The sequence below is a fragment of the Myxine glutinosa genome, chromosome 2 (assembly GCF_964187855.1).
Source record: "Myxine glutinosa chromosome 2, kmMyxGlut1.1, whole genome shotgun sequence".
Taxonomy (NCBI): Eukaryota; Metazoa; Chordata; class Myxini; order Myxiniformes; family Myxinidae; genus Myxine; species Myxine glutinosa.
The window spans coordinates 89,494,721-89,508,516 of NC_136262.1; the positions used below are offsets into that span (position 1 = coordinate 89,494,721).

At 42.7% G+C, this 13,796-nt stretch overlaps 2 protein-coding genes across 3 annotated transcripts in view; both read left to right on the forward strand.

Moving 5' to 3' along the window:
- Positions 1 to 13,796, forward strand: part of MAD2L2 (mitotic arrest deficient 2 like 2) — a 136,795-nt gene that overhangs the window by 6,018 nt on the left and 116,981 nt on the right. The window lies entirely within an intron of this gene.
- LOC137421598 (low-density lipoprotein receptor) lies at positions 2,079 to 11,157 on the forward strand. Of its 2 annotated transcripts, XM_068107810.2 has the most exons (23): positions 2,079 to 2,348; positions 3,459 to 3,575; positions 3,661 to 3,783; positions 5,173 to 5,298; positions 5,382 to 5,590; positions 5,672 to 5,837; positions 6,083 to 6,208; positions 6,301 to 6,423; positions 6,509 to 6,628; positions 6,903 to 7,028; positions 7,468 to 7,639; positions 7,819 to 8,073; positions 8,149 to 8,267; positions 8,378 to 8,514; positions 8,622 to 8,763; positions 8,934 to 9,074; positions 9,298 to 9,375; positions 9,581 to 9,658; positions 9,777 to 9,866; positions 10,034 to 10,102; positions 10,253 to 10,321; positions 10,415 to 10,578; positions 10,653 to 11,157. In XM_068107810.2, exons 1-23 carry the CDS (start codon positions 2,288 to 2,290, stop codon positions 10,680 to 10,682), a joined length of 2,841 nt encoding a protein of 946 aa, XP_067963911.2. In that variant the 5' UTR covers positions 2,079 to 2,287; the 3' UTR covers positions 10,683 to 11,157. The 2 variants fall into 2 exon arrangements, with proteins under 2 accessions (XP_067963911.2, XP_067963912.2); XM_068107811.2 differs by lacking the exons at positions 9,298 to 9,375; positions 9,581 to 9,658; positions 9,777 to 9,866 and having other exon boundaries at positions 2,080 to 2,348.

Here is a 13,796-nt window from a genome sequence, read left to right on the forward strand (position 1 = left end):
GTTTGCCTCAAAATCTCGTGTCCCAAGCCCATCTCTCTCTGTACCCACCTTATCCAGTCAAACGCAGCTGCTCCAGGACTCTGTGTCCTCTCCTGACAAGGTGGAGAAGTTTCTGTCAAACCTCGACTCTGATTCTGCAACTGGACCAAACAGCACCAGCTCACAGGTCCTAAAATCCTGCTCTGCTGTTCTATTCACCTTCTTTTTGCTCAAGGCCATCTGCCATCTGCTTGGAAATCAGCCAACATTACCGCTTTGCACAAAAAAGGTGCAAAATCAGATCCTTGCAACTACAGACCAAACGGCCTGCTTCCAATAATCAGCAAGGTCATGGAATCCATAATCGCATCTGATATTAAATACTTCCTCTTCTCCAATGGCTTGATCTCGGATCATCAATTTGGATTCACACCAGGTCATTCTACTCTGGACATGCTGCTTCTGCTGTCTCAACAATGGATGGAGGTCCTCAACGCCAAACAGGAAATCAGAGCTGTCTCCCTTGACAATTGACATATCTCGTGCCTTCGATATGGTCTGGCACCCCGCCATGCTCACCAAACTCTCTTCTTATGGTATCCACACATGGCTTGCCGACCGTCTCTCCTGTCATAATCAACATGTGGCTCTGAATGGAATTCTCCCATCTCCCCCTTCCTGTTCAGGCTGGAGTTCCTCAAGGCAGAGTTTTGGGCCCTGTGCTTTTTCTGGTCTTCTTTAATGATCTCTCCGACTCTGGAAAATCCTCTCTATCTCTCTGCTGATGACTCCACTATCTGTCGCTCCATACCTCATCCCTCAGATCGGCAGTCTGCAGCGTCCTCACTCTCCGCAGACCTGGACAAAATCACAGCCTGGTCAAACGTGTGGAAAATGACTTTCAATCCTGACAATTCTCACTCTCTTACTATGTCTCTCCGAAAAGACCGTCTGGACAACCCTCCCATCTACTTTCTGAACAATCCTCTCCAATAAGTTCTGTCACTCAAGCTTTGGGGTCTCACTATCTGCCATGATCTTTCCTGGGAAAACCACATTTCCAAGCTGGCCTCCAAAGCCAATCGCCGACTGGGCATCCGCCGTCGTGCGAAGTCCTTCCTTGGCACACCTGAGCTCCTCACCACATACAAGGCTTTCATCCGCAGCTCAATGGAATACTGCTCTCCCCTATGGGCTGGTGCTCCTGCGTCACACCTAGCTCGGCTTCACGCTGTTGAAACAAAGGCTTTAAGAAACATTGGAATCTCACGGGATGAAGCTGATTCTGAGGGCCTTTCACTCTCTCACCGCAGGCAGGTTGGTGGTCTTTCTGTCTTCTCCTTAAAAATCAGTAAATGTGGATCACGGGAGCTCCCAGGTGGACGAGTTATGACAAAACTAGGTGGATGAGTTGGGTAGGTGACAAGAACAAGGCGATTAAATTTTGGTTCAGGTCCGAATGCAGATCCGGCCTATCAGTGGGATACAAAACGTAACCTGTTCAGCCTCGTGAAGGTGTGCGCCCTACCGAGTGCCGATCCCCTTAATTATAGTTATAGTGATATTCATCAAAAGGTGAGATGCAGGCTGTCGGGCATGTATACGATTGCAGTTAGAAAAGGCGGCAATTATCTTCACATCCCATAGTGTGCGTGCTTCGCAATGCGGCGCCCCCGCGTACCCAGGACAATAATTTGCAGTCGAAAGCAATTCCCGCGGAAATCGAACTCTGTGTTTATAAATATCGCCGAGGCCAAACGGAAGCGAGCACCCTGAATGAATTACCGTCAAAATGTCGTAAACTGTGCTTTTAGCTTTTGAACGTCGAGCAAAAACGATAATCCGACTTATTAAGTGATTCGAGTGATTAAAGAGACATGTGTGTGCCGCATGTGAATCCCATGAGGCGCGTTCCGACGTCGCGCCTCCACGTTTCAACCAATTCAAACGCATCGCCTTTCCTCATTACCATACGACAGAGGTTATGGCCACACCTCCACCGCTTTGACCAATCATAGCTCGTTCTGATCCGCAGCCTGTCAGAGTAACTCCGCCCACACAACGCCCTCTGCGTCCCTTGACCAATCAGGAGCAGCGGGCGATACCAAATAGCGCGGCTCGCGACTAGTGCGGTATCGTTGGTTCAGCGCAATATTGGTCTCGGCGTGCGCGGTGTTTGCAGGGTTTACGGTCTCGCTGTTGGTCTGTTTGTTGTGGGGGTTTTGGTTTTCCGAATATCTTCACCGGCGTCCTATTGGTGCTCGGCTCCTTTCGTTCTCCTTCCAGCGCAAGGATATTTCGCCGAACAATGGGGTTCGGATTTTGCACCCTTGCGCTCTACCTGGTGCTACTGTTCGTTGTGGATCAAGGTGAGTTGCTTCATTCCAGGTGCTCGTGGCGTGCTGTGCCGGTGTGCTGGTTTCGTCCCAAACCCACGTGGAGGCGACACTGGTTGTTGTTGTTGTTGTTGTGCGAGTTGTTCATGACCTTGAGTTCATGGCGCGCACACACACATATATATATATACACACACAGTTGATTTGTTGCTCATCTGAGTAATAATCTTGCTCTACTAGACCTTTTCAGGTTGAGCCTGCGCTGCACTAAGGTTGTAAAATACAAAACTTTCAGGTATTTAAAATATCATTTGTTCCTCCTAATATTGGAGAGGTGAACACTACTAGTAGTAGTACTAATTGATGTGTCCTTTAATGTTTTACGTTCCATCAAATTTTTCCAGTGATTTATTTTGTTTAATTAGAAAATATATATATATATATATATATATATATATATATATATACATACATATATAGTTTAAAAAAAAAAAACTTTAAAAAAAAAAAAAAAATTAAAACGCCTTTTTCCGAAATCCAATTGTATTAACTTCACTTTGTAGCACTAGCAGCTTTTGCATTAAAAAAAAAATATGCAGATCAAGACCATTTGGTTAGGGCTGTGCCATATCAACGGCTCGGTACTCCGCTCTATTGTATGGCTGAGCTCTACGGAATTTGGCTGGACTACCTTGCTTGCATTTTGGAACTATGGAATTGTGATATTTAACATGGGTAACATAGATTTTTGCATCTGATGCAGTGCCCCTTCTGTAACATTCCACTTTGACGTGCCATTTTCATTTTGCAAAAGTTAGGATGGATTTGGGGAAGATGAGTTAAAGATGGGTTTTTATTAACTTTTTTCATAGGACGATTTTTCACAATGTATAATTGCATCTTACAAGTGATGCAACATTACAGGCGTGAAAACCTTTTGCAAATAGTTTTAAGCGTGCCAAAGTTTGCTTATACGCCACAAGCTTACTTATTGTTTGCATTTTTATTTTGCATATTTTAGACTAAACTTGATTTTTCTATCGGAATCTAATCTTGCAGAATGTTTTTGGTGGCGTTGCATACTTGTCATATATTTCGGTTTGAGGTTAAAGGCTGAAACATTAACTTTGTGATCTTCTGTAGCTTTTTCCTGTGATGAGAAGACTCATTTCAAATGCCGGAGTGGGCAGTGCATGACTGCAATCTGGCGTTGTGATGGCCAAGATGACTGCAGTGATGGAAGTGATGAAGAAGATTGCCGTAAGTTGAGCGTCGCTGAAGCCAATTTGTGTTGTGGTTTGATGGAACCCACTTTTGATTGCTGCTTTGGTGGTGGATTCCGCAGCTCCCAAAGCGTGCAAGCCTCGTCAGTTTACTTGTGGTGGCGGTGAATGCTTGCCTCAACGCTGGGTTTGTGATGGAGACATAGACTGCCCTGACCGATCCGATGAAGCTCCAGCAATCTGTAGTACGTACAAGTACTGTTGCAATATTGTATGGAGTTTGCCTCTTTTTTTGCATTAAGAATAGACATTACTGTATATCAAACTGTGGGTGGGATGGCTATACTTGTTGTTTTTATTTAAATAGCTTATTGGGCTTAACTTTTATTTTTAAATGATGTAGCCCGTAGGGAAATGCCGTCGAACTTTTTTTTTTTTTTTTTTTTTTGTCCGCCTGGGGTATTCCCCCTCAACTGTACACCAATCAGACCTGAGGATCTGGTCACATGTTGGCGACAGCAGATCCTCCACTCGACAGATCCAAACACTGCTGCACTGTTATCTCCTCCACCTAAGGTTGTTTTCACCCATCTGTCTTTTAGTCTTTCATGCCTGGTGTTGGCTTAGCAGTTAGGGTGCCGGCTTGGGATCCTAGGATCCTGGGTTCGAATCCCGGTCGATCGCTGAATTAACGCCAGGGGGGTTGACTCAGCTTGTCCTTCCGAGGTCGGCAAATTGAGTACCAGCTTGCTGGGATGAATGATCACGGTGTGTACCCCGGTTTAGAATAGGTGCACCGTATCCCTGTGCATCATAAGAGGTGACCAAGGGTTGGCGTCAGGAAGGGCATCCGGCCATAAAAACATTGCCTCAAACAGGGAACAATGATTATCATGGGGCCCGCAAGGCTAACTTGGCTGCCATTTCCCATTGTGGACTGGGGCAACCCAGCATGCCTGCTCTAGCGGGGGAAATGGCCTTTAAAAAAACGATCATTCATTTTGTCGTTTAGTCTTTGGATGGATTTGGATTAAACAGGTGGATTACTTGGTTAGGTGCCAAGAACAAGCCAATTAGATTTTGGTTCAGGTCTGAATCGAGAGCCAACCTATCGGTGGGATACAAAACCTAGTGTTCACGTCGTGGAGTTGTGCGTGGTGTCCACTGTTTTTGTTTTATGCCTCCAGTCACCAGAGGCATTGTTTTCGGATTGTCCGTCTGATGGGTTTTCGTTGCCATGATAACTTGACTGCCTGAAGGGACCCAAGTCAAACTTGGTGATATGTATAATGAGGTAAAGATTAACTGAATAGATTTTGTTTCATGAGGTCAAAAGTGTCAGCTCATGTTAGGGAAAAAGCCTGTTGCCGTGATAACTTGTGAACCAGTGATCGGATGTTGTCCAAAGTTGGTACAGTATATATATATATATTATGGAGTGATTACATTTTGGTGGTGGGTCATGTCAGGTTAAAAAAAAAAAAAAAAAAAAAAATTCTGTAGATTTAAATCAAACTTAGTAGAATGTAATACAAGTGGAGGCGTTTTAGTCTGAGTGACGTTCTAGTTTTAATACACTTTTTTTACAAAACACCTATATGTATTTTGTTGCCATAAAGTGCATTTTGTTTCAGGCAAAAAGAGCTGCTCACCTATGGACTTTACATGTGGTGGTGCGGTTACAATTCAGTGCATACCGAAGGCTTGGATGTGTGATGGGGAGGAAGATTGCCGCAATGGAGCCGATGAAATTGATTGTGGTAAAGATGCTGTACATTGGTTGAGGCTAATAAGCTGATGGGGAAATTCTATTCAGTAAGCTGATTGGCTTCTCCCTTTACAGTAAAACCAACTTGCTCACCGGATGAGATAATGTGCAGCGACGGACAGTGCTTGGCACGCCATTTTCTCTGCAATGGTCAGGCTGACTGTGCTGATGGATCTGATGAGAATGGTTGCCCACCGACAACGTGCACTGCTCCCAAAGTTGCATGTGACTCTGGCCAGTGTATCCCTGTATCATGGCGCTGTGACGGAGAGCCTGATTGTCTGGTGAGCTTTAGGCTGTGTAAATGTTCATATTTGTTTATTTGTGCTTGTTCTCCATATTCACTTTGTTTTCCTTTTCAACAGGATGGCTCTGATGAGAGCCCTCTCTTATGCCCCAATAAGTCAACAAAAGCACAAGCTGTGTGCCCATCTGGCGAGGTGCTCTGCACAAGTGGCGAGTGCATCCACGTAGGCTGGTGGTGTGACGGGAGAGAGGATTGCCATGATGGGAGTGATGAACATAACTGCAGTAAGGCCAGTTTCAGATTGTATGGAATACTAGGCCTCATTAATGCTGCTGTCTATCTGCAGGTTGAGAGGTTGAAGCCTCATTTGCTGAGCATTTGAAATGAGTTTTTCCCATGGTGGTTGATTCACTCAAATTGGTTTTCTTTCCAAAAGTAATGTGGATTGCCCTTTAATCTAAAATTTGCCTGAACCACGTTTAGCTTGAGCAATGTTGGCTCACCATTGACCAAAATAAACTCTGTGCAGCTGCCGTGGTGTGTGGTGCTGCTAAGATTACCTGCGGTGATGGGAAGTGTGTCCCGCTTTCTCTTGCTTGTGATGGCACTGCCAATTGCAACGATGGTGCTGATGAGGTTGGATGTGCTATTCGAGGTTTGTTAAACACTTGTCCAATTCTGTATTTTGCCATTAATGTGGTTTATATTTTTTATTTTTCTTTGATAAATTGTGTGCTACTACCTCAGAACCTGCTTGTGACACGACTACGAAATTCATGTGTGCAAATGGTGCTTGCTTGGCATCTGCTGCTGTCTGTAATGGCAAGAACGACTGCGGGGATTGGTCTGATGAACCAGCAGGACAGTGCGGTGAGCCACGTGTTTCAACCGTTGGAATGGTGTTTATCTTTCATTGCTGCAGTTTGTGCCATTTTGTTCTGTTTTGGGCCCTCAGGAGTTGATGAATGCTTGCATGGCAATGGAGGTTGTTCCAGCCTGTGTGTGGATGATCCCATTGGTTATCACTGCGAGTGTAGACCAGGCTTTGAACTGGAAGATGAATACACATGCAGAGGTGGGTTGAAGCATTACCTCCAAAGACTTCGGTCATGTTTACAATAAATTTAAAATTGTTGCAAAAAAAAATAAAAATTTTTTTTGTAGTGACTCGTCCATGTCCCATTGCCATATGACTTAACGAGCACTTTGTGCTTGTCAACACAAACGGCCAAAGGGTTAATTTGCAGTTGGAAATGGTTACAAATGTATGTTGTCCATCCATGCACATGAGTGGTTGTCGTGCTGTCAAAGCTTCTGAATCTTAATATTTGAGTGCATGCTCTTTACAGATGTAGACGAATGTCAGATATTGGGAACCTGCAGTCAGTTGTGCATTAACCTGAAAGGGGGCTTCAAGTGTCAATGCCATGATGGTTACAAGCTTGACCCCAAGACTGGAACTTGCAAAGCTATTGGTAGGTTTAAATGCATCTTCACCTTTATTTAATTTTATTTGTATTTAATTAAATAATTATTGAATATTTATTTTGGTTCATTTATTTTTATCATGCTCAGTTAAATTTTAATTCTAATAGACTATGGAAATCGGGGGTTCCCCTTGAGCATGATGGACTTAGTTGGTAGTGTTGTGTATAGCCTTTCTGTAGTAAAATCTGACTATCGTGCATATACAGCAGGTGACAAAGCAGTCTTTTTGGACTATATGTGTAACAAGACGTGTACACCACCATGAAGCCAAAATCTATGCTTTCTATTTGGCAATCTCCCTACATTAAGTGGGAATCTAGGAATATAGACATGATGCTGGTATTTCAAGTCAAAATGTTCCCACAATGCCGTTTTGTACAATGTCGATACTGTGGAACATCTTGCCACTGTCACCTGTGATTACAGGTACGCAAGCTTTTGTCCTGTTTACGACCCAGCATGACGTCCGCCGCTTGGTGACTAGTCGTAATGAGTACACCCTGCTTGTGACGGGTGCTCATAAAGTCGTAGCTCTGACGACAGACGTAGCCCGCTCTTTGATCTACTGGTTTGATTTTGATATAAAGAGCATCCTGAGGTGAGGCCCTTTAATTTTTAATTGACTGCTGTTTGGGAAGAATTTTGTTGCATGAATGTATTAACTTCGTAATGCTTAAACAGTTTGAGTCTGCCTTGTTAGCCCCCCCCCCCCCTTGACTTAACTTTAAATGCTTTGAAGCTACAAATTGTGCTTTAATTGCTTGCCTGCAATTGCAGCTCGTCAATGAATACCGGCTCACAAGGAGTGAAAGCTGAGAAGGCCAATGTTTTGTTGAGTGGTAAAAAAGTACCTGGTGGTCTTAGAGCAGTTGAGGGTCTTGCCTGGGACTGGCAGCATGATCTGCTCTTCTGGACAGACTCTTGGGAAAAGATCCTTGCAGTGGCAGCACCTTTCGTTGATGGCAATAGCAAGACACTTGTTACCAAAGGCATTAAAGAGCCAATGGATGTTGCTGTAGACCCTCAAAATGGGTGAGTGGTTTGCATTGAGCTTGTTGTAGCCTTGGTCTTTTGTCTACTTGTTTTGATTTTATTTGCTCCCCACAGCTGGGTGTATTGGTCAGACTGGGGCAACCCAGCACGCATTGAAAGAATTGGAATGGACGGTACAGCACGGACTTCGCTTGTTGCAACTGACATAGAGTGGCCAAATGGGATCGCACTTGGTATATTGGACCGTTTCCTCATTTGAACTCTGGTGCCAATCGTGTTTTGACAATGCTTTTATGCATTTGTGGGATAATTATCCAAGGCATGCCCCTCCATCCCACCCAAGATCTGGAAGCTGGAAGAATTTACTGGGTTGATTCAAAACTCCAATTGGTGGCGACTGTGACCACTGAAGGGGCAGACCGGCGTACTATCATCGAATCCAAGGCGCTCTTGCATCCCTTCGCCATCTCTCTCTTTGAGGTTTCATTTTACAATTAACATTTGCTTTCTGTTTAACGATGCCCCAACATTTTGAATTGTGGTGGTGAAACCAAGTGATTTGAGTGCTAAAGCTTTGCTACTTGCAGGACACGCTGTACTGGACTGATAGCGAGAGGGAAGCCGTTTACAGCATGAACAAGTTTACTGCAATGGATCGCAAAGTGCTGGTCAGCAGTCTTAATCGACCACAGGACATCGTTGTGGTCCATCCACTGCTGCAAAAGCCAGGTATGTACTTGGTTCATTTTGTTAAATTGTAGTTTTGTGACTTTGGCCCAAACTTGATTATCCTACATTTTTCACTTGGATTGACTATTTTATTAAATTCTTGCATCTCTGCCTGTTCAAGCTTGTCGAACCCTCTGCCCCCCCGTCCCCCCTAATTGTTCTGCACAAAGGCTCAAGTCGGTGCAAGAAGAACAAGTGCTCATACCTCTGCTTACCTGCACCAAAGCTAGGGAGAGCTTTGGAATCTACGTACTCGTGTGCCTGTCCCGATCATACTTTTATGGCTGCTGATGGGAGGACATGTACTATGGGTAAGGCAGGAAACAACTGTTTGAATAAGCTTGCAGGGTTTTGGGACATTGGGTATGATGTCTTTGCTGCTTTCACCCAATTAGCATAGCTTGACCTTTGACAGACTGGACGCGGGCATGGCATGGTGTGGCGGGAGGGTTTAAATGTTCATGTTTGGATCTTGATTTGGAAGTGCTGCTGGGTCTATCTGTGTGCATCGTTAAATTCTCACCCAAACCCCAGCCACCAAGACTCCCTCGGTGCAGTTGCCTCTTACCTCCCCTGCTCAGCCCCTTCTGCCAACTCTGCTCCAAAGCACAGGTATGGCTGTTTCTTGCATAAGTTTGCAGTTGTTAAATATTGATTTCCTTGGGATAAACGTCTGAAATTTAACCTTTATGGATTATCAGGCATAAAATTAAAGGCTATTCCACAATCCTGTTTTCTTTGCTTGATGGAGACCTTTCATTGTCTGTGTTCACTGCCGTGTTCCCAAATTTTATTCCAACATGTGAATTGATTGAAGGCAAGCTTGCCCCTGCACCACCTGCTCCACCTGCTTATGTTCCAAGGCAAACTACCAGCATGATGTCAACGATGAAAGGTATACTGCTCACCATTTCCTGTTTAAAAGCACAACTTGAAGTGTAAATGGTGTAACGCGTGCTTTTAATTCCTTGGCTATTTGGTCCAATAACTGTACGTTTCACCTGTCCCCACAGTTGAGACGACTCTTGCACCTGTGCGGAAAGTCGTACCTGTACCACCACACAAGCCGCCACGTATCTCCTTCCACCCAATTAGCCACACAGGTTTGTCGGTTTGAGTTGGGAGAACAGGATGTTCTTGGGTTGCTGTTCAAGTTTTATTAGCTTGGTTGGCCACACCATGCCATTCTGACAGACTGGACGTTTTGACGATTTTAGTTTTCGTAATGCTTATAGTTTGCATTCTAATTTAAAAAAATTTTCATTTATAGAGCTTCCACCACCTGCTATCGAACCTGTAACATTTTCTGATGTGCATCGTCTACGTCTCACCTCTCCAGGTAATTGCCATTCTAACTAGTTTGGATGTCCTTTATATATATCCCATTGTAGTTTGGGCCTATCTTTCACCTGCTTGTTGAAGCTTCAAGAGTAACATTGCATGAAACAAGCTATTTACTCCAAGAACTCATTCCGTTCCTACCTTTCAGCTGAATCTGCTCTTCAAGGAAATGTAAACAACACTTCTGCAGTAGCAGCTGCTGTTATAGTCACACTACGTAAGTATATTTTGTTCCATCTTTGCCTCTGCCAATCTTTTGTCCAAGTGATCCATGAAATTGCACGGCTGATCTGAACAAACTGCTCCCCAGTGCTCGTTTTGGCTTGTGCTGCTGGGATCTACATTTTCCGGAACTGGCGGCTCCAGGAAGTCAAAACTATGCGGTTTGAAAATCCTGTATACAGGAAGACTACAGATGATGACGACGAGCTGGAAATCGACCGCTCACCCACAGTTGGCCACACGTACCCTGCTGTAAGAAATGTTCTTTATTAAAAGTTTATTTATGCCTGTTGGATCACTTCCTAACATTTTGGTGTGGGTTTTAGATGGCTGTCGTGAATGGTGAAGAACACTGAAGATGCTGCAAGCTTGACCATGTCTGACACGAAGGCCCTTTTTCCCTTTGGCTGTGGAATGTCAACTACCCAACCCTGGTTGTGAACTACTTGAACATGAGACTACATTGTATTTTTATTTATTTTCGTGTCATTTGAAATGTTCGATAATTTCACTGGTGTAACTTATTTCACTGAACTCTGTAGCTTGGCCTAACAGGGTCCTGCACTACTTGCACAAGTGACTTTTTTTTTTCTTTTTTAAAATTAATTAAATGGTTATTTCCTGGACATGTTGGCTTTATTGCCAGTCAGTGTAAATATCCAGCTCATAGCACTTGTCAAGCCATGCTACTAAACCCTGGCCAAGGTCTGACTGTACAGAGTTGTAATTTCTCTTTTTGGAGCTAATTTGTATGCAAATGGAAATTATATTTATGTTGTGCACTGCTGATGCCAAATGTGATTGTCTTGACGAATTAAAAAGAACAATTCATTTGCGTTTTCAGTGTTTGAAAAACCATACATGTTGGTGGATATTTGGTATCGATGCCACCAGTTTGAGATTTCACGATTTGGTGATTAGTTGACAAACTCGTAATTAATTATTAAATAAATAAAAAAGCATTTATTTTATAAACTTCCCTTTTCATGCCCAGCTCTGCAGTTGAACATTGGCATCTAATATAGGCTTGTTGCTGTTGGGTGGACACTGCTCAGCTACCATCTTCACATGTAAGTAGTGGTTCTAGTTATTGTGGACATGCCAAGTGAAGATTTTAGTAAAACGACAATCTTGCCAGTGCAGTAATGCTGCTTTTTGGGATTTGAATGCATATAAATTAAGGGAATTGGGTGTACTTGCAGTGGTTTGGAAGTGAAAAAGATACTTATTGGGGCATTCTGTAAGCCTATTAGAAGCATGGCTATGCCTTCTGTTTCCAGTAAGCTGGTACTCCTTTTGCTCATCTCAAAAGAATGACAGGCTGAGTCAACTCAAATGGTGTTTAAAAAGTATAAAACGACGCTCAAAAGTCTGTGGGCATCACCAAGAAAAGGCAGGCCAGGTAGTTGCCCTGTTTTTATCAGTTTGAGTTTGGTTGAGTGACATGGCTAGGTCACGATGCATGAAACTACCACATCCATGCTCTGCAAAAATATCGAAGTTAATTCTTTGTGTACACTTGAACAATGGTCAATGGTTTCTGCTCTGTATTGTACAAGAGCATGGTGAACAGTATTTTGAATAACGGCTGAATAGGTATGGAGATTTTTCTCAATTTGTGGGAATCTCCACTGCTTTGTTTGTTCACGTGATTAAGCCTTCAACTACTTGCACTGCATTGACGCCCCTGCTTGAGAGGGGTCCACATTGACTGTCTGAACTATCTGAGGTTTAGACTTGTGTCCAGTTTCTTCCACTGGAGCAGTTTGAAGGTCTTGCTTCATGTCAGGCATTACCTTGTGTTACGAGAACTCGATGTACTTGCCATGGGTTAACCATTTTTCTAACATGTTTTGGGTTTTAGCTGTTCAGGTGTTCTCGCATCCACAGCTTCATGATTAACACCATGGCTTCCCTTTCTTTGATCTACCTTGGATTGATAATTTTTATCTCGTTCTTCTGAAACGTGCTTGCTCAATTTAACATTCGGCTCTTGTAAAATGAAAACGATTTATTTTTGACAATGGTATCTCGGGTCTCCTTTTGGCCATCCAATCCTGCAAAATTTCTATAGATAATTTTTCCATCTCCCTTGAGTCTGATTGGGTTCATCACTTAGTACTTAAGGCTCCATGTACCGAACACTGATTCTTCCTTTGAAGGTTACCGTCGTGCTATCTTTACTCCCGCGAGGGAGTAATGCATTCAATCGTGTCCATGTGTTTGTGAACAAGATATCTGGAAAAGTTCTGAACGGATTTGGATGAAAGTTGGTGGGATGATTGCCCTTGGGATAAGGAAGAATTGATTAGTTTTTGGTGAAGCTCAGGATATTCCAGATCCAGGAATTTTTTGAAGGATTGTTTACCATTGGAAGATAGGGCTCATTTTTTTAAACATTATCTTCTATATATTCTATATTTAACATTGTGATGTGAAAATAGTTTTCATATTTGTTGTAAATAGTTTAAACTCGTGGTTGTGTTAGCGGTGTATTTTGTTAGCAGCGTCTTCAAGGTTTTTATTTTTTCTAATACTCATTTTAAAACCACCAAAGTGTATTCGGATTCCCCGTTTCATAAAATGTATCATTTGATACGTATAATGCTTAAAATTTTTAATTAACCTCAGATCAACATTTACCTCAGCAAATGTCAATCGTGGTGTCAGTATTTGATGAACTTATAAAGACATAGGTGAGTAAGTGTGACCAGCATGCGCATGGGATTATTCCCAGAAGAATGAGTGGTCGCATTAGCTTGTACTACTTAAAATGAGCGAGTTTTGTTTTCATGTTTGGGCCAGTTTTACATGTTGTATCCCTAAGGAATGAAACACGTTTTTCCTGATTACAATTTTATTTGGTCACACATGCCTCAAAATACACACTTATATAGAATTGAATGCTGAATCCGAAAATGTAAGATATTGCCTTTAAAAAAAAACAATTTTCTATATATTCTAAATATATATCTGTGCAGTCTGTCTTGTGTTGTCACTGAACTACTCCCTCAAACTTTTGAAATCGTATTATTCCAACTTAACCCACAGTGGGAGTATGCACTCTACTGAGTGGTGTTCTAGTTCTTTCTGGATTTCTCAGGTCCTTTCCTGTTCCACTCTGAAGACCAATCTCAGCCAAGGATTAGTTAAGACCTTACTCGTCACTTTCTACCTCTATGCATGGTTCTAAAATTTTTACCTTTCCTATTTCAGTCTATCAGTTGATGCATTCATTTTGTTTGCAATTTATTGACTTCTTAACCATCGACTTTCTGTTTTTTATATATATTTGTTTTCTTTATGATAACTTCAACCATTTTCCATAATTATTTAGTCAACCAATTCCAGCTCAACTGATTTACCTGTACTGCATATTGTGTAGGAATCTTGGTTATCTAGTTGCCTTGCCGTCGGTTGTCGTATTGGCATATTGCCCAGCATCTTATTTAATGTTCAGGGTTTTTTTT